We start from the raw sequence: 18,134 nt of genomic DNA, 5'->3' as shown, positions 1-18,134 counted from the left end.
GTAAATCTTCCAGGGGTCAAGTGGTTAAAGGAAACATTTATTATCAATATTATTATTTTAACAGGCTGCAGTTGGGGTGTCCTTCTCACACTGTGGCAGTGAGGTGACATGAGTCAGTGTTGTTGTTGTTGCTCAGTGCGGGTGTACCAATATGGCTGCCCACCCAACTCTAATCAAGCAGCGCTCCGGCCATCTTGGTACTCCCAGCTTGGCATCGCCATAGCGACGGGAGCCCCGGGGCCTGGGGAAGTGACATCGGCCGTGCTCTCGCGAGAGTTCCGTCGGCCATTTCTCCATTGATTGCGTCTGCTGCTGGCAGGGTGTCCGCTCAGCATGTACCCCGTGTGACGCCGCCCGCCGCCCGGAGAATGGTGCCCGGAGAGGACGGACAGCCCGTCCCCCGAGAGGTGAGGAACCCTGACAAGCTGGGGGCCCCCGGATCAAAGGAGGGGCCCCCCAGGCCTGACAGCACTTTGAGGGCCCTGATCGCCGTCACTGTGGCCCTGATTAGCATTGTCATCTCTGGGGCCCCTTGTCATTAGGTGGGCTGATGGCTCTCACTGATGGGGCCCTAAATATTATGAGGCTCTCAGGGGCCCCTTATCATTGCCAGTGAGGGCCCACCATCATAGGGGCCCCTCATTGTAGCCCTAGGGCCCCTTGTTCTTCCTGATAAGCCCCTCAATATTATTAGGATCTCAAGGGCCCCATTGTCAACCTAGGGTCCCTTATCATCATTGTGAGTTGGGGGCCCATCTGTTGCTGTCATCATTGGGGGGCCCCCTGTCATTATAGGACTTTTCATCATTATTAGGATCTCAAGGGCCCCTTGTCATCCTAGGGCCCCTTCATCTGAGGGTCCACCATCATAATGGTCCCTTATTGTAGCCCTAGGGCCCCTTGTTCCTGATAAGCCCCTCCAATATTATTAGGATCTCAAGGGCCCCTTGTCATCCTAGGGCCCCTTATCATCATTACCAGTGAGGGCCCACCATCATAGGGGCCCCTCATTGTAGCCCTAGGGCCCCTTGTTCTTCCTGATAAGCCCCTCAAAATGATTAGGATCCCCTTGTCAACTTAGGGTCCCTTTGTCATCATTGTGAGTTAGGGGCCCATCTGTTGCAGTCATCATTGGGGCCCCCTGGCATTATAGAGCCCTTTATCATTATGAGGATGTCAGGGGCCTCTGGTCATTTCAGGGCCCCTTATCATCGTGAGTTAAGGGCCCATCAGTTCCTTGGGGCCCCCTGGTCATCTTGGGGTAGCTTTATCATCATTGTCAGCGAGGGCCTACCATCTCAGGGGCCCCTCATTGTCATCATAGGGATGGTCATGTCCTTTACCCTTTTTAAAGGGACCCTATACTGTCATCACAGGGGCCCCTTTGGATTATTGGGCCCTTTATCATTGTTTTCTTCATCGAAGTCCCTTTTTATTATAGCAGGGGCCCCTCACCGCTGTGATCATCCTAAAGACCCCTTATAATTTTTATTGAGGGGCCCTTACCATTAACATTACAGGGGCCCCATGTCCTCATAGTGGCTGCTATAAGTGTCAATGAGGACCCCCTATCATAAAAGTCCCTTTATTATCAGGGGGTCCTTCATCACTGTGATCATCCAAAGGACCCCCTAGAATATATGCTATTGAGGGGCCCTTGCCATTAAGATTATAGGGGGCCCCTTTCATGGGGACTACTATAATTGCTGTCAGTGAGAAACAGCTCAACAGGAAGGATGATCTCTTATCACTCGGGGGCCCTAGCCATTATGACTGTCCCCGGGACCCCTTATAATGGTTTTATGCTGTTAAGACAATTCTTGACATTAAAGGGGCCCCATGGTCTTCTAGGACCCTCTGTTGTTGTCCATGAGAACATCTATCATAGTACAGTGTGCTACATCGTCACTGGGGCCCCAACTCATTATGATTACTCTTGGAACCCCTTATTATTTTCTTTATTGTTGTTCAGGGGCCCTGAGTGTTGACATTATAGGGGGCCCTTTGTCTTTATATGATCTTCTAGTATTACTTTTATTGAGAATCTGTCATTGTAGAGGTTGCTGCATCATCACTGGGGGCCCCTAACCTTCATGATTATCGCAGGGACCCATTATAATAATTTTATTGTTGACCCTATAGGGTCCCCATGGCCTTGTAGGACCCTTGGTCACTGAGAACATCTGTCATTGTGGAAGTATCATCACCGGGGGGCCCCGAACCTTCATGATTAAGGATATATATATTTATATATTTTTGTTGTTAAGGGGTCCATAGTGTTGACATTAGAGGGGCCCCATAGTCTTATAGGGCCCTCTATCGTTGTCCATGTGAACATCTGTCATTGTAGAAGTTTCTGCATCATCACTGGGGCCCCTAACCATTATCACTACCCTGGGAACCCCCTTATTATGTACTTTATTGTTGTTAGGGGGCTCTTAGGATCATCTGCCATCATTGATGGTGAGACCATCTGTCATCATGGAGGTTGGTGCATCATCGCTGGGGCCCCTAAACGTTATGATCATCTGAGAGACCCCTTATAATAATTTTGTTATTAAGGGGCCCCTACTTTTGAATTTCTAGGGGCCCCATGTCATTTATGGATCCTTCATCATCATCATCATCAGTGAGAACAATTGTCATTGTAGAGGTTGCTGTATCACTACAGGGGCCCCAACCATTAGAATTATCCTAGGAACACCTTATCATTAGGGACCCCTTGGCCTCATTGTCAGTGAGCACCATTATCCTAGAGGACTCATTATTATCGCTGGGGGCCCCCCTAACCATTATGGGTATCCTAAGGACCCCTTATAATACTTTTTATAGTTATGGATGGGGCCTTGCTATCGTTAACTTTACATGGGCCCCCGTGTCCTTATAGGACCCTCTATCTACACTGTCAGCTATCATCACTGGGGCCCCTTAACCTGTAATAATACAGCAGCCTCTACAGTGACATGCGTTCCCACTAGCTCTGATGATAGAGGGTCCTATAAGGGCACGGGGCCCCCGATGGCACTGGAATGAGTAGGGATCCCTTATTAGGGCCACTTCAGTAAATACCAGCCAGGCAGAATGTCATCTCTCTGCTCAGGTTTTGCTGATGATTGCACTGTGGGGGGCCCCTCCAGTGTTCTCACTGACTTCAGGGATGTGTGCATGCTGAAAGCAAGGGCCCCACCCGGGATCTGGGCCACCAGAGTCCAGAACAAACAGGATACAAAAATACAACGTTGGTTGAGTTGTCTGTTGTAGAAGTAGAAGAAAAGGAATATAACAAAAAATGACTTTGTACACGTTCCTCCGCATTGCCCTGCGTATGTTTCCTCATAAATTGTAATGTCAGTGTAGGCTTCCTGTGTGATCATGTGACCACAAATCTCCAGCTAGTCTTCATGTCTGTGGAGGGCCCACAACGCTTCTTAAACACATCTTCTGTGGAGGGCCGGGAACACTTCCTCGTCCCATCTTCTGTGGAGGGCCCACAACGCTTCCTTATCCCATCTTCTGTGGTGGGCCACAACGCTTCCTTATCCCATGTTCTGTGGTGGGCCACAACGCTTCCTTATCCCATGTTCTGTGGTGGGCCACAACGCTTCCTTATCCCATGTTCTGTGGTGGGCCACAACGCTTCCTTATCCCATGTTCTGTGGTGGGCCACAACGCTTCCTTATCCCACCTTCTGTGATGGGCCACAACGCTTCCTTATCCCACCTTCTGTGATGGGCCACAACGCTTCCTTATCCCACCTTCTGTGATGGGCCACAACGCTTCCTTATCCCACCTTCTGTGGTGGGCCACTACGCTTCCTTATCCCATCTTCTGTGGTGGGCCACTACGCTTCCTTATCCCATCTTCTGTGGTGGGCCACTACGCTTCCTTATCCCATCTTCTGTGGTGGGCCACTACGCTTCCTTATCCCATCTTCTGTGGTGGGCCACTACGCTTCCTTATCCCATCTTCAGTGGAGGGCCCACTACGCTTCCTTATCCCATCTTCAGTGGAGGGCCACAACGCTTCCTTATCCCATATTCTGTGGAGGGCCCACTACGCTTCCTTATCCCATCTTCTGTGGAGGGCCCACTACGCTTCCTTATCCCATCTTCTGTGGTGGGCCACAACACTTCCTTATCCCATCTTCTGTGGTGGGCCACAACGCTTCCTTATCCCACCTTCTGTGATGGGCCACGACGCTTCCTTATCCCATCCTCTGTGGTGGCCCACGACGCTTCCTTATCCCTCCTTCTGTGGTGGCCCATGACGCTTCCTTATCCCATCTTTTGTGGTGGGCCACGACACTTCCTTATCCCATCTTCTGTGGTGGGCCACGACGCTTCCTTATCCCATCTTCTGTGGTGGGCCACAACGCTTTCTTATCCCATCTTCTGTGGTGGGCCACGACGCTTCCTTATCCCATCTTCTGTGGAGGGCACACGACGCTTCCTTATCCCATCTTCTGTGGAGGGCCACAACGCTTCCTTATCCCATCTTCTGTGGAGGGCACACGACGCTTTCTTATCCCATCTTCTGTGGAGGGCCGGCAACACTTCTTCATCTCATCCTCTGTGGAGGGCCTACGATGCTTAGTCATCCCATCTTCTGTGGAGGGCACACAATGACGTTTCCTCATCCCATCTTTTGTGGAGGGCCAGCAACACTGCTGAATCCCATAGAGCAATGACATCCCTGCTGGTGTTGTCAGATGAGAGAGTTGATGCCCACCAGTTGCTCAGATAGTGATAGTGCTGAAGCTTTGCGGTCACGTGATCACATAGAAGAACTTTAGATAGTTGCAATTTATTATTTAATGTATGTAGGGCAATGGGAGGGGGCAACATTCAAAAGTCAGTGTATTGTGTAGACTTTCCTTCTACTTTTAAGGGGTCTGTTTCTAACAAAACAAAAAATGTAGATATCCGCACAGCCGTCAAATCCCCGTAACGTGTGCATTTCCCATGATTGCCAGCTCCATCTAGTGGTATTTTTCATTATTGCAGGAAAATGCTACATTATGACCACTATATGGTGATAATGGTCAAAGAAAATGGACATTTTAGTCACGTTATGGCGACCGTATGCACAAAGCTTATTTTATAAATAGCCTGTAAAATATAAACACCCTTAAAACATTTTTTTTTCCTTCCACAATCACAGTGCGCTATTCTTGTTAGATCCAATGATCGATTTGTAGATTTGAGCATTTGAATTGATTGGCATCAGTGCTGCCCGGGATCCCACTGTCAGACCGGAGAGAGGTGTATTGTGTTGTGTTTTTTTTTTTTTTTTTTTTTTTTTTTTTTTAGGTTTGCTCAAAAAACACATGACCCCAGGCTTGATTTTCTGATTGGCCAGGAGGTGAAGGGGCGGAGACAAGACCACAGTACTGGTATTGGGTTCCTGCAGTCCGGATCACTCCTCTAATCCCGGCATGTAGAACGATTTCCAGGACATGGGTTTGCCTGCGTGCCGGTGATCGAGTTTTAAAGAACAGGAATATTTGCTGTAAACCTGTTATAATTGCGCCCGGAGTGACACTTCAAGATCATTGGCTGGTTGTGCGTGTAGATTGGCGCTTCAGTTTTATACCACCTGACACCCTCTTATGTTCTATTTAAATGGCCGATTTATTTTTAGCAGAGAAAATCATTTCCTATTTATAGAAGGAGCTTTTCTAGGAAGGATCATCCATGTGCAGGGTTGGCCCGGAGTCTGGCCGGCGGTGTCCTGTGTCTTCTGGTAGCCTGGAGATAGGGCAAGGTGCCGGCTCGTGTCTTCTTCTCTGGAGCCCCAGAACCTGGATAGCTCAGTATACAAGGAGCACCCCCACTCCCAGAGTGACCCCCTCAATGCACTGCGATGGGGACGTTCCAGAACTGGAAGAGGGGATGTAAATTCTACGACTCCCGGGTTGGATTTGGAGAAATAAGTTTGAAGATGGAATCTTGGGGTGCCGGCTGTTAAAGGGGAAGTACGGTGTATTTTTAGTGCACTCGTGTTTTTTTTAGCAGCATTGTCTTACCTGATAAAATTGTGAGACTTTTTTTGTTTTAAAGGGAGACCAGTCCTCTAGAAATATAAAAGAATGTATAATAAAATTAAAGCATATGTAAACTCAAGAACAGAAATGTCATATTGCAGATTACCAGTCATTCGATGTACTGGCTGCATTTGTTTTCTTTTCTTAGGCTTTTTTTTCTCCTTTTTATTTTCACTTGTTAGTTCTGTAAATATCACACTTCCTGTCCTTCTGTGGCTGGATACAAACACAATGCACTTCCTTGTTCGATTTTTCTTTCCTTAATATTCAACAAGCTTTATTGTAAGTAGTACTCCTAAACACAGACTGTAGCATATCACTTCACCGCGAGGCCAGACTCTCCCGTGCTCCCTGATAGGGATATTTAATAATAATAATAGAGATATATAATAATAATAATAGGGATATTTAATAATATTTTTAATAATATTATTATTAAAAATATTATTATTATATATCCCTATATTATTATTATTATTATTATTAACAATGTTATAATAATAATTTTATTCTTCAGGATTTATTTAACGCCAACAGTTTACGCAGCGCTTTACAATATAAGTACAATTTCAGTACAGAAGGAATAGGAGGGCCCTGCTCATGGAGCTGACAATCTAAAGGGAGGGAGAGGTGGTACAAAGGGTAAAATCTGCGGGGGGGGGGGGGATGATTTGATGGAGGTGGCTCACTACAGTTCTTTAGGTGGAGGAGGGGATAGGCTTCCCTGGTTAAGTGAGTTTTCAAGGATCACCTAAAAGGCGGACAGGGTAGGAACAGACCGGACATACTGGGGTAGGCAGTTCCAGAGGATGGCAGAGGCTCTGGAGAAGTCTTGGAGGTGAGGATGGGATTTTGTCATGACACAGCTTGGGAATGGAGTCGAGGGGGATCGCAGAGAAATTGGAGAGTTGCCCTTAAAAGGCAAAGTGTCAGTTACTTTAACCTCCACAAATCTATTGTATGTGGAGTCACAGAGGTGAACTTTAACCACTTCAATACTTTCACCCCCTTCCTGCCCAGGCCAATTTTCAGCTTTCAGCGCTGTCACACTTTGAATGACAATTGCTAAGTCCATGCAACACTGTATCTAAACTAAATTTGTAATCTTTTTTTTTTTTTTACACAGAGCTTTTGGTGGTTTTAAAACACCACTGGGTTTTTAAATTTTTTTTTTTTTTCTAAATAAACAAAACCCCCCCCCCCAAAAATAGCAAAAAGGTAATTTTTCACCCTCCCTGATGGGCGATGGTGGGGCTTCCTTGGTGGGGCTTCCTTGATGGGCGCTGATGAGGCTTTCCTGGTGGGGCTTTCCTGGTGGGGCTTTCCTGGTGGGGCTTTCCTGGTGGGGCTTTCCTGGTGGGGCTTTCCTGGTGGGGCTTCCCTGATGGGCGCTGGTGGGGCTTCCTTGGTGGGGCTTCCCTGATGGGCGATGATGAGGCTTCCTTGGTGGGGCTTCCCTGATGGGCGATGATGGGGCTTCCCTAATGGGCGATGATGGGGCTTCCTTGGTGGGGCTGCCCTAGTGGGCGCTGATGGGGCTGCCCTGATAAAAGCAAACTTCCCCATCCATGTCTCGGTGTTTTATTATGCTGAGAAATCACTTTGAAACCACCCCTCCCCCAGCATTTCTTGCTAACGATCTTGAGTAAGGGCAGACGATTCATGTACCATTTACTTCCTGAAGTCCATCTGTCCTTAGCTCGGGCATGCGGATGTACTTCGCAGAGAAAAACTCCTCTTCCTTTCCTGGAGACTCCTGGAATGTATGCCGTAATTTGCCTAGGAATGGAAAGCAAGAAGTAACTGAAGAAATGTGAAGAAAAAAAAAAAGATTTAAAACAAGTAAATATAATATACCTTCCTATCTATTTACTAATGCTAGCAGCATGAGGATTAAAAATAATCAATGCTGATTGAGAGTGAAGTTCCGCTTTGAATTACAAAAGTTTTACACTGCATGTGCAAGACAAAGTTCAACCCCCCCATATATATATATTTTTTTTTACCTGTGACTGCGGTCATGCGATACTCCAATTCCAGGCTTTTTCTTCTGTTTTACTGCCTGTGGGGTCCTTCTTTGGGTGTCCACATTACTGCCGGCGTGATGTGGACACTTCCTATTGGCTGTCCGGTGGTAGGGTCCTCTCAGGATCGAGAAGAGGGGTCTCTAGGGGATCTAGCAGTCCCCTGCACCCAAGAACATGGTAGTGAGGGACCTAGAGAGGGGTCTAGTATACTTTCATTCAATAAATGTCTTTTAAATTTCTAAGAATGTTCATTGGAAAACCAAATAATCAGTGGGGGGGTCAAATTAGAAATGCGTTTTTGTCTGTCTGCAGTAATGAGAAAATCTAAAGGAGCAGCATGGAAACCTTTTCTCAAACACATTTCTAACACTGAATGTAGTTTTCTTTCCAGGAAGTCCAAAATCAATTGTTCAAATGAAGCTACATTTTCAAGTACTTTTTGAGCGATTATTCAACAAGTCTTCCAATGTACTGAGATTATTAGTATGAATGTTTGTAAGAAAATAATCTATTTGTGTATGGCCGGCTTTATGCCTCTTTTACATCAGAATAGCGATCTTTACTCCCCTGTGAAGGGTCGTCTTCCACCATCTGGGATGGACAGGTGTTCTCTGCAGGAAGCCTATTGAAATCAATGACAGATGGTGGGCTGCACGGACCTCCATGCACCTCCTGAAGTGTACATCTTCCGGTCCGTGTCCTGATCCATGCCTTGGGTACATCTTCCGGTCCCTGTCCTGATCCATGCCTTGGGTACATCTTCCGGTCCGTGTCCTGATCCATGCCTTGGGTACATCTTCCGGTCCGTGTCCTGATCCATGCCTTGGGTACATCTTCCGGTCCGTGTCCTGATCCATGCCTTGGGTACATCTTCCGGTCCGTGTCCTGATCCATGCCTTGGGTACATCTTCCGGTCCGTGTCCTGATCCATGCCTTGGGTACATCTTCCGGTCCGTGTCCTGATCCATGCCTTGGGTACATCTTCCGGTCCGTGTCCTGATCCATGCCTTGGGTACATCTTCCGGTCCGTGTCCTGATCCATGCCTTGGGTACATTTTCCGGTCCGTGTCCTGATCCCTGGATATTTTCTCTTTTTCCCACCATTCTCTGTAAACCCGAGAGATGGCTGTATGTGGAAATCCCAGAAAGACTCAGACCAGCCCGTCTGCCACCAACAACCATGCCATGTTCAAAGTCACTTAATGCCCCTTTCTTCCCCATTCTGATGCTCAGTTTGAACTTCAGCAAGTCGTCTTCACCACATCTAGAGGCCTAAACCTGGGTTCAAACTCTTGCGATGCGGGAAGCAGCGCGATTCCAGTGTGGGTTCTCACAACGAATCTCCCCCGCAGGCAGTTCACACTTCCCTCTGTAAACCGATGCGGGTGTCAATACAAAGTTAATGACACCGCCCAGATCAGTTCACAGATCGCAGATGCGAACTGTGGATTGGGATTGTATTGTTGTGAACACCCATGTGATCCGATTCCAGTGTGTGTGTATGGGATTCCCTGCACCTACTTTGTGCGAATCCAATGCGAGTTCAGCCATACAAACTGTATGGCTGAACTTGCATTGCACAGACGTCGCATGTGATCGGCGCAGCAATGCGGGTGCGAATCACATGCGATGTTTGTGTTTTGCATATGTGTGAACCGAGGCTCAATGCGTTGAGTTGCTGCCATGTGATTGGCCGATTAGCAATTTGTGTTACCAAGCGATTGAACGGGTGTACCTAATAAAGTGGCCGGTGAGTGTATGTGATATGAATTTGAATGTACACTTTACATAATATGTGTATATATCAGGTGTGGTGTTTTTTTTTTACTGATCTAAAATAAACCGTGATCCCCCTCCAGCCACGAACACACATCAGTGTCTGATCCCCTCAGGACATGGAGCAGATCACAGCCGTCACTTTTGTTTGTTGTCAGTCTGTGGCTCCGCCCCCTCCTCTGCACTTCCTGGAACTGCGACGCCTGCGATGGGTTTCTGCCAGGAGTTTAACCGTCTCCTGCCCGCCACCTTCAGTGAGCCGCCATCAGTTTCTCAAATGTTTAATTTTGGCCTCGGTGGTGATGTCATCCATCGCTTGTAACGGGACGAGCCGTGTCATTTTCATGCATTTTAGGATCTGCAAAAGAGTAGAGATCTGCAGGGAAAGCTGTGATGATGAACGCACTCTCCTTCCAATCAGAGGATCCCCAGCGCCCGCAGCCTGTTTGCTTATCTTTTCATACCCGCCCTATTTTAAAGGAACCCAGTCATGTAGGTCAATGCTGACTTTGTGTTTTTTAAAGCAGATCTTTAACATAAAGGACATGTTGCCCGGCCTCGCCCTCCCCTCCTCCCACCTTACAATCTACTATCATTGACTTCCACATTTCCTGCCTAGGCAAGAACTACTCACCCCCCCCCTGTGTGTGCATAAATGTGTTGCAGTGCTTTGGATCCTGAGCCAGCCCTGTGGCTCAGCTGTGCAGACGCTGCTCTCCCCATCCACCTGCACATGTGCAAAAACAGCTATTAGGGAAGTTGCAAACCTTACCTGTCTTTGCACAAATGTGCAGATGAGCTCTGCCAGGACCTTAAAGAAGAACTGCAGTATGCTCACATAATTTGTAATAAAAACATCTTTGCCATTCTGAAGCTTCCTTCCCAACCACTTTGCATATTATTTTATATATACTGTGATTCTGTACTTGACAAATATGCTGCAGAAATCTCCCTCCACTGAGTCTGGCTGCAGCCATTTTAACTGTGGGCAGCTGAAGCTGCTGCCTGTTCACTTCCTGGATTTACACAGAGGCACACCTCCAGATCTGCAGCTCTCATTGGCCCTCTTATGACTCACCCCCTCCCTCCGTTCCTGGCAAACTCTCAGGAGTGGGAGAGCTGTGCATGATGACATAAGCCTAGGCTAATGACCAGACAAGAAACAGGAAGTGGGCTGTATAGGGGATTTACTGGCTGAAAAAAAAAAAAATGTCCAAAGTTAAAACAACAACAACGGCAGAAGATTTAATAGATGAAAAGATGAAAAAAAAAAAGACGGAAGTTTCGCTTTAGGGCCAGGTAGAGCCCTTTCAGCATGTCTGCACATCTGCAATAATGGCGGCGCCGGGGATGGTGGAGGTACAGAATGGGATGAAAGTTTTTGCTTTAAGGGTTAATTTACACCAACCCTGCGTCTGAATCGCACAGGAATTCCTTTGTGATAGAAATGGGGTTCTGTGCGTTGCAATTTTGAATAGGTTGTAATTTCAGCACACCAAAAGTAGTGCATGCACCACTTTTCAAAACGCCCCGTAACCGGATCACTCCCTTTTACAGTGAAGTCCCCTTTATATTAATGTAACGGGGACTGCACTGTAAAGGGGCAATGTAATGTAATGGGGGGGGATGTGAAAGGTAACAGAGAACTCTGTGGGACTGCTTTAAAGGGGCAGCTGTGATGTAAAGGGGGTTGTGGTGTGAAGGGGGCGCTAAGAACAGACTCCATGAATATCCAGTCCCCCCGGTCACTGGAAAAATTGGTTGCCACGAAAGTGGTCCCGGGTACCATCAGGTTCTTAGGGAGGTTGGTCTGTCCAGAAGTGGTGAGAAATATTTCAAAAGAGGAACGTTGGCTTTCTGTGACGATCTGCACCCCCAGTTCTCGTTTGGGTGTCACAGGAAGTGAGGAAAATTCTACCCAGTGGGTGGGCATAGACAAGAGTTTGAAATTGTCCCTTCAGTCTTCTTCCCTTCACCGCACATCTCACCAAATGGAGAAGCTTTTCTGAGAAATTCTCTTGTTGCTGTCTATTGTGACGTGTCAGGAATTCTTGGACACTTGGTCCACTTTAATTCAATTGCTCCGAGAAAGGGGAAGATAATTCTTGAATGGCACAAAATAGAAATCATAGTAGAATGTTGATCTGGGGAGTTATCAGATTATGTCCGGGGCGGGGGGGGGGAGGTCAGGAGGAAATTTTATTTCCCTGTCGAAACAAACCAGGCTCAGATAAGGGGGGTGGTTTCTCTCCTCTGGGTCAGCTGTGAGGGTGGGATTTGTAGTGTCAGCACTTTGCTTGGAAATGGTTCAATCTGAGATGGGGATTGTCTATGGGCCTTCTCCTTTCCAGTGGAAGTGAAGGCCAGCTCTACTCATTTAGGCCTCCTTCCCCATGGCCATACTTGTGTACTCCTGTGCAAAGGGCTTGGGTTTTCCGTGCAGCAGAGGCGTTTTGTTGTCGGCTCACTACAGGAAGTTGGAGCTCCTTGGATTGGAATTGTTGGGGAGGGAAGGCTCATTGATGGAGGTGGGGGGGGGGAGGCTCATTAATGGAGGTGGGGGGGAGGGGCTCTTTGATGGAGGTGGGGGGGAGGGGAGGCTCATTGATGGAGGTGGGGGGGGAGGGGAGGCTCATTGATGGAGGTGGGGGGGGGGGGAGGCTCATTGATGGAGGTGGGGGGGGAGGGGAGGCTCATTGATGGAGGTGGGGGGGGAGGGGAGGCTCATTGATGGAGGTGGGGGGGGGAGGGGAGGCTCATTGATGGAGGTGGGGGGGAGGGGAGGCTCATTGATGGGGGGGAGGGGAGGCTCATTGATGGAGGTGGGGGGAGGGGAGGCTCATTGATGGAGGTGGGGGGGAGGGGAGGCTCATTGATGGAGGTGGGGGGGAGGGGAGGCTCATTGATGGAGGTGTGGGGGGGAGGGGAGGCTCATTGATGGAGGTGGGGGGGAGGGGAGGCTCATTGATGGAGGTGGGGGGGAGGGGAGGCTCATTGATGGAGGTGTGGGGGGGAGGGGAGGCTCATTGATGGAGGTGGGGGGGAGGGGAGGCTCATTGATGGAGGTGGGGGGGGAGGGGAGGCTCATTGATGGAGGTGGGGGGGGAGGGGAGGCTCATTGATGGAGGTGGGGGGGAGGGGAGACTCATTGATGGAGGTGTGGGGGGGGCTCATTGATGGAGGTGGGGGGGGAGGGGAGGCTCATTGATGGAGGTGGGGAGGCTCATTGATGGAGGTGTGGGGGGGGGGGGGGCTCATTGATGGAGGTGGGGGGTGAGGGGAGGCTCATTGATGGAGGTGGGGGGGGGAGGGGAGACTCATTGATGGAGGTGGGGGGGGGGAGAGGCTCATTGATGGAGGGGGGGGAGGGGATACTCATTGATGGAGGTGTGGGGGGGGGGGGCTCATTGATGGAGGTGGGGGGGGGAGGCTTATTGATGGAGGTGGGGGGGGGGGAGACTCATTGATGGAGGTGGGGGGGGAGGGGAGACTCATTGATGGAGGTTTGGGGAGGGGGGGGCTCATTGATGGAGGTTTGGGGGGGGGGCTCATTGATGGAGGTGGGGGGGGGCTCATTGATGGAGGTGGGGGGGGGGGGGCTCATTGATGGAGGTGGGGGGGGGCTCATTGATGGAGGTGGGGGGGAGGGGAGGCTCTTTGATGGAGGTGGGGGGGAGGGGAGACTCATTGATGGAGGTGGGGGGGGGGGAGGCTCATTGATGGAGGTTTGGGGGGGGGGGGGCTCATTGATGGAGGTGGGGGGGGGCTCATTGATGGAGGTGGGAGGGGAAGCTCTTTGATGGAGGTGGGGGGGAGGGGAGACTCATTGATGGAGGTGGGGGGGAGGGGAGGCTCATTGATGGAGGTGGGGGGGAGGGGAGGCTCATTGATGGAGGTGGGGGGGAGGGGAGGCTCATTGATGGAGGTGGGGGGGAGGGGAGGCTCATTGATGGAGGTGGGGGGGAGGGGAGGCTCATTGATGGAGGTGGGGGGGAGGGGAGGCTCATTGATGGAGGTGGGGGGGGGAGGCTCATTGATGGAGGGGGAGGGGAGGCTCATTGATGGAGGTGGGGGGGGAGGGGAGGCTCATTGATGGAGGTGGGGGGGGGGGAGGCTCATTGATGGAGGTGGGGGGGGGGGTGAGGCTCATTGATGGAGGCCGGGGCAGGGGAAAAGGTAAATGCTGGCTCTGATAGGTGTCAGGACACACAGAACATCTCAGTTTGTTGTGTATGGGGCAGACCGGTCAGGGTGTCCATGCTGACCCGTGTCCACAGCCAAAAGCGCCTACAATGGGTACGTGTGCATCAGAACTGGAGCACGGAGCAACAGAAGAAGGAGGCCTGGTTGGATGAATTCAAGAATGGTTTGATGAGCACACCAAGTTTGAGGTGTTGACTCGCCCCTTCACATTCTCCAGCTCTCAGTCCAATTGAGCATCTGTATGATCTGCTGAAAAAACAAGTCCGATCCATGGAGGCCCCACCTCCCGACTTAAAGGACTTAGAGGATCTGCTATTGACGGCTTGGTGCCAAATACCACAGCGTACCTTCAGAGCTCTAGTGGAGTCCATGCCTGGATAGGTCAGGGCTGTTTTGACCGCAAAACCTACTCTATATTAGGTGGGTGGTCATAGTGTTATTGCTGATCGGTGTATGCAGAACCATTAGGGAATAGTCCTTGTGTGTTGCATATGACAAATTATTAGGAAATATTCCCCAACCCTGCTTGGGATCTATAGAAATATTCATCTTCTCTTGGGTCGAGCGCTCTGGTGGTAAGCCCGCAGCTTATTCCTGATCAGCCTGCCTTGTAGCTGTGACGTCTAGTACTTTGACGTAGTGACACGAGCTAAATATATGCCTGGTGTCACCTGCCTTGTGTGCTGATGGCTCCAGAACGGTGGGAATGTTGGAGCGCACGCTGGCCGCGCTCTCCATCTGCTGGAAATCTTCTGTCTTCACATAGAAGCCATGTGCCTGTTTGCTGAATAGGAACATTTAAAGGGGAACGTTGTGTGGTTTATTGTTCGATGTGCCTGTGTAGTATCTGAAGATCATTTGATCTGTGATGGAGCTCGTTAATGTTTTCTTGTGCAACTTATAACATCCAGGTGAAAGATATCACACCAACATGTCAGAAAAAAATCTAAATAAAGTTCCAGTCCCTGCTGCAGAGAACCACCCCCATAACCGGATATTACCACCCCCCCCCCCCCCCACCCCCGCCAGACGTATTGTTTGGTACTGAGGCCAAATAACTCAATTTTGGTCTCATCTGACCACCTTAGACCCCTTTCACACTGAGGCACTTTTCAGGAGTTTGATAGCTCCTGATATCTGCCTCTCAGGCCACCCCAGTGTGAAAGCCCAAGTGCTTTCACACTGGGGGCGGTGTGCTTGCAGGACAGGCCTGCTTGACTCCTCCTCCCACATTTGTGTTTCTGTCCCCCCATGTAGTTTTCGGCAGACAGCCTGTAGTGGGTAGGGCCTGCTTGACTCCTCCTCCCACAGTTTTGTCTCAGTCCCCCCCCATGTAGTTTTCGGCAGGCAGCCTGTAGTGGGTAGGGCCTGCTTGACTCCTCATTCCACAGTTGTGTCTCAGTCTCCTCCAGCCCCCCCCCCCCTTGTAGTTTTTTTGGCAGGTCAACCCAGCCTGCTTCTCCTTAATGGAGGGATCGTGCCTCCTGGGATATGAGACAGCATGGTTGTATCTGTAAGACTAGATGTCCAGTGCACCCCCCCCCCACCTTGTGCTGCTGCCGGGAAGAAACTGTGGGGGTGGAGCTGGGAAGTGGAAAGTGCAGGATCTGGAGGGGGGCTGGAGTCAGCTACTGGAGTTTTCTGAGACCAGAGGGGGGTGCTGCAGCTGCACAGGTGAGGTACAGGATCTGTAGGAGGAGTTCTGTCCTCCTCTCTGCTTCTGACTGCTGAGACAATCCTCTAGCTGGATGAAGAAGTGCAGGGTCTGTGGGAGGAGTTTTGTCCTCTCTGCTATGAACTGCTCAGACGGGGGGGGGGGGGGGGGGGACCTTAGGTAGAGACCAGCCTCTCTGCAGCTGCACTGAGAAGCGCAGGATCTGGCAGCGGATTTCTGTCATCCTCCCGCTGCTGGGATGGGAGGGGTTTCTGCAGGAGAGGTGTGAGGGCCGCATAAAATGGCCTGGCAGGCTGTATTCGGCCCGAGGGCCTTGTGTTTGACACAGGTGGCCTAGGCCAGTGGTTCTCAACCTCAGTCCTCAAGTACCCGAAACGGGCCATGTTTTGGGAAGTTCCCTTAAAGATTAAATGGCTCCTATCAATACCATGTCTTTGATATTGATTTAAAGCAGCTGTGCAAAGTAAAGGAAAACCTGAAAACATGGACCGGTTGGGGGTACTTGAGAACTGAGGTTGAGAACCACTGGCCTAGGCAAATGACATGAACAGGGGGGCGGTCCTAACGCGTTTTTTATTCCGGCACATCGATTCATATTATTTTGCGAAGTGCTTGCGCCTTTTCTTTATATTTTACCTAAATCTAAACAGTTTCTGGGTGGACGTCTCCTTTAAGAGTAACTCTACTTTTGTTGAGAAAAAAATATTCCCCTCTGGGTGATCGATGTCCATTGAAGGGATTATAACCTTTTTTGTTCTTCAGAAGAAATCCCTGTGTGTCTTTCTGTGCTGAGTAGGTCTTAGGCCACTTTCACACTGAAGCGCATTAAAGGCGTTTTAGCGCTAAAAATAGCATTTCGGCCCAGCTAGCGGCCGAAATGCACCGCTAGAAGGGCGGTAAAGCGCCGCTAAAACTAGCGGTGCTTTACCGCCGACGCTTTCACCGCCCCAGTGTGAAAGTAGCTTAATGGGAGTGGTTTCGTAATTAACTGTCAGGTGTGCAGCTGCAGGGTAATGAGGTCAGCTGCTGGGTCTGCATCCCTTTAGACGTGCTCCTATTGAAAGTATCTCTCCAAAAATGACATTTTTGTTGCAGAGGATGCCTGAAATCTGACTTGTATCTTAGTCAGACTTCTGGGAAAATCCAAAAAGAACCCGCTCCAGGTGTTTGCTTCCTAATGATCTCTCCCCTCTCCGGGCGTGGGTGCAGCTCAATATGCAACCATATGCAAAAATTGAACAAAAAGGTCCAGATGGCCGCAATCCAATGAAAATGATTTCTTTATTGTTATAATAAATCCATGCAGCAAGGTTAAAACTACTGACGCGTTTCACACCTTTACAGCAGGTGCTTATTCATAGCTGTAAATAAGAACCTGCTGTAATGGTGTGAAACGCGTCAGTGGTTTTATCCTTGCTGCATGGATTTATTATAACAATAAAGAAATTGTTTTCATTGGAGTGCGGCCATCCAGACCTTTTTCAATTCTTGTTCTGGGAAAATCAGTGAGCCAATCACACAAGCAGGAAATGATGTTTCTGGGGAGTGGTCAGTACACGCTCTGTGTGCAGAACAACTCCAGCTGGCCATATTGCATTTTCCGAAAATTGCAATGGCTGCAGATTGAAAAGGTAACTTTTAATAAGGCCCCTTTCACACTGGGGCGGTGCGGGCGCCGGCGGTAAAACAACGCTATTTTTAGCGCCGCTTTAACGTCATTTTAGAGGCGCTATTCGGCCGCTAGTTGGGCGGTTTTAATCCCCCTAGGGGCCGAAAAAAAGGGTTAAAACCGTCTGCAAAGCGCCGCTGCAGCGGCGTTTTGCCAGCGGTATAGCCGCGCTGCCCCATTTTATTTCAATGTTTAGGAGTGGTGTATACACTGTTCCTTCACTGCTCCACAGATGCTGCTTGCAGGAGTTTTTTTACCGTCCTGCCAGCGCACCGCTCCAGTGTGAAAGCTCTCAGGGCTTTCACACTGGAGACACAGGAGAGGCGCTTTACAGGCGATATGCAGGCGCTATTTTTAGCGCTGTGGCGCCTGCAAAGCGCCCCAGTGTGAAAGGGGTCTAACATTCAGTTACACTATGATTAGTGTCGCAATTATATGTGCTATATTATTTTTTTTCTTCATTTGCTATCTTTTTTTTTTTTCCTCGCGAAAGTAGAGTCGCCCTTTAAGTTTGAACACTGCCTTGGAGTTCCCATTCTATGGTTTGGTCATTATGGAGCAGCTGGCAGCGTACGGCGTGCCACCTGTCAGGCATCCCATTTGGCTGACAACTGTCACTCCAGACATAGCCCCCCCCCCCAACTGTTGTGTTTGTAGGTCAGTTGTATATTAGCTGGGCTGCTGGGTGCTCAACTTAGCGATCTCTAAACGCTGGGGGGGGTCATAAAGTGAATGGCCCAT

General features: G+C 49.5%; 1 protein-coding gene across 4 annotated transcripts in view; it reads left to right on the top strand.

Moving 5' to 3' along the window:
* The first annotated feature begins 250 nt into the window (after positions 1-250).
* Positions 251-18,134, top strand: part of USP47 (ubiquitin specific peptidase 47) — a 111,807-nt gene continuing 93,923 nt past the window's right edge. For 3 of the 4 annotated variants that reach the window (XM_073604074.1, XM_073604075.1, XM_073604072.1), the window contains exon 1: positions 259-407. In XM_073604074.1, the coding sequence (XP_073460175.1) occupies positions 369-407 (39 nt within the window). In that variant the 5' untranslated portion in view covers positions 259-368. Of the gene's footprint in view, positions 408-18,134 lie in introns of all 4 variants that reach the window. The other variant, XM_073604078.1, reaches the window with a different exon arrangement.

The sequence above is a fragment of the Aquarana catesbeiana genome, linkage group LG11 (assembly GCF_042186555.1).
Source record: "Aquarana catesbeiana isolate 2022-GZ linkage group LG11, ASM4218655v1, whole genome shotgun sequence".
In the NCBI taxonomy this organism is placed as follows: domain Eukaryota; kingdom Metazoa; phylum Chordata; class Amphibia; order Anura; family Ranidae; genus Aquarana; species Aquarana catesbeiana.
This window is presented reverse-complemented; position numbering and strand designations above follow the sequence as displayed.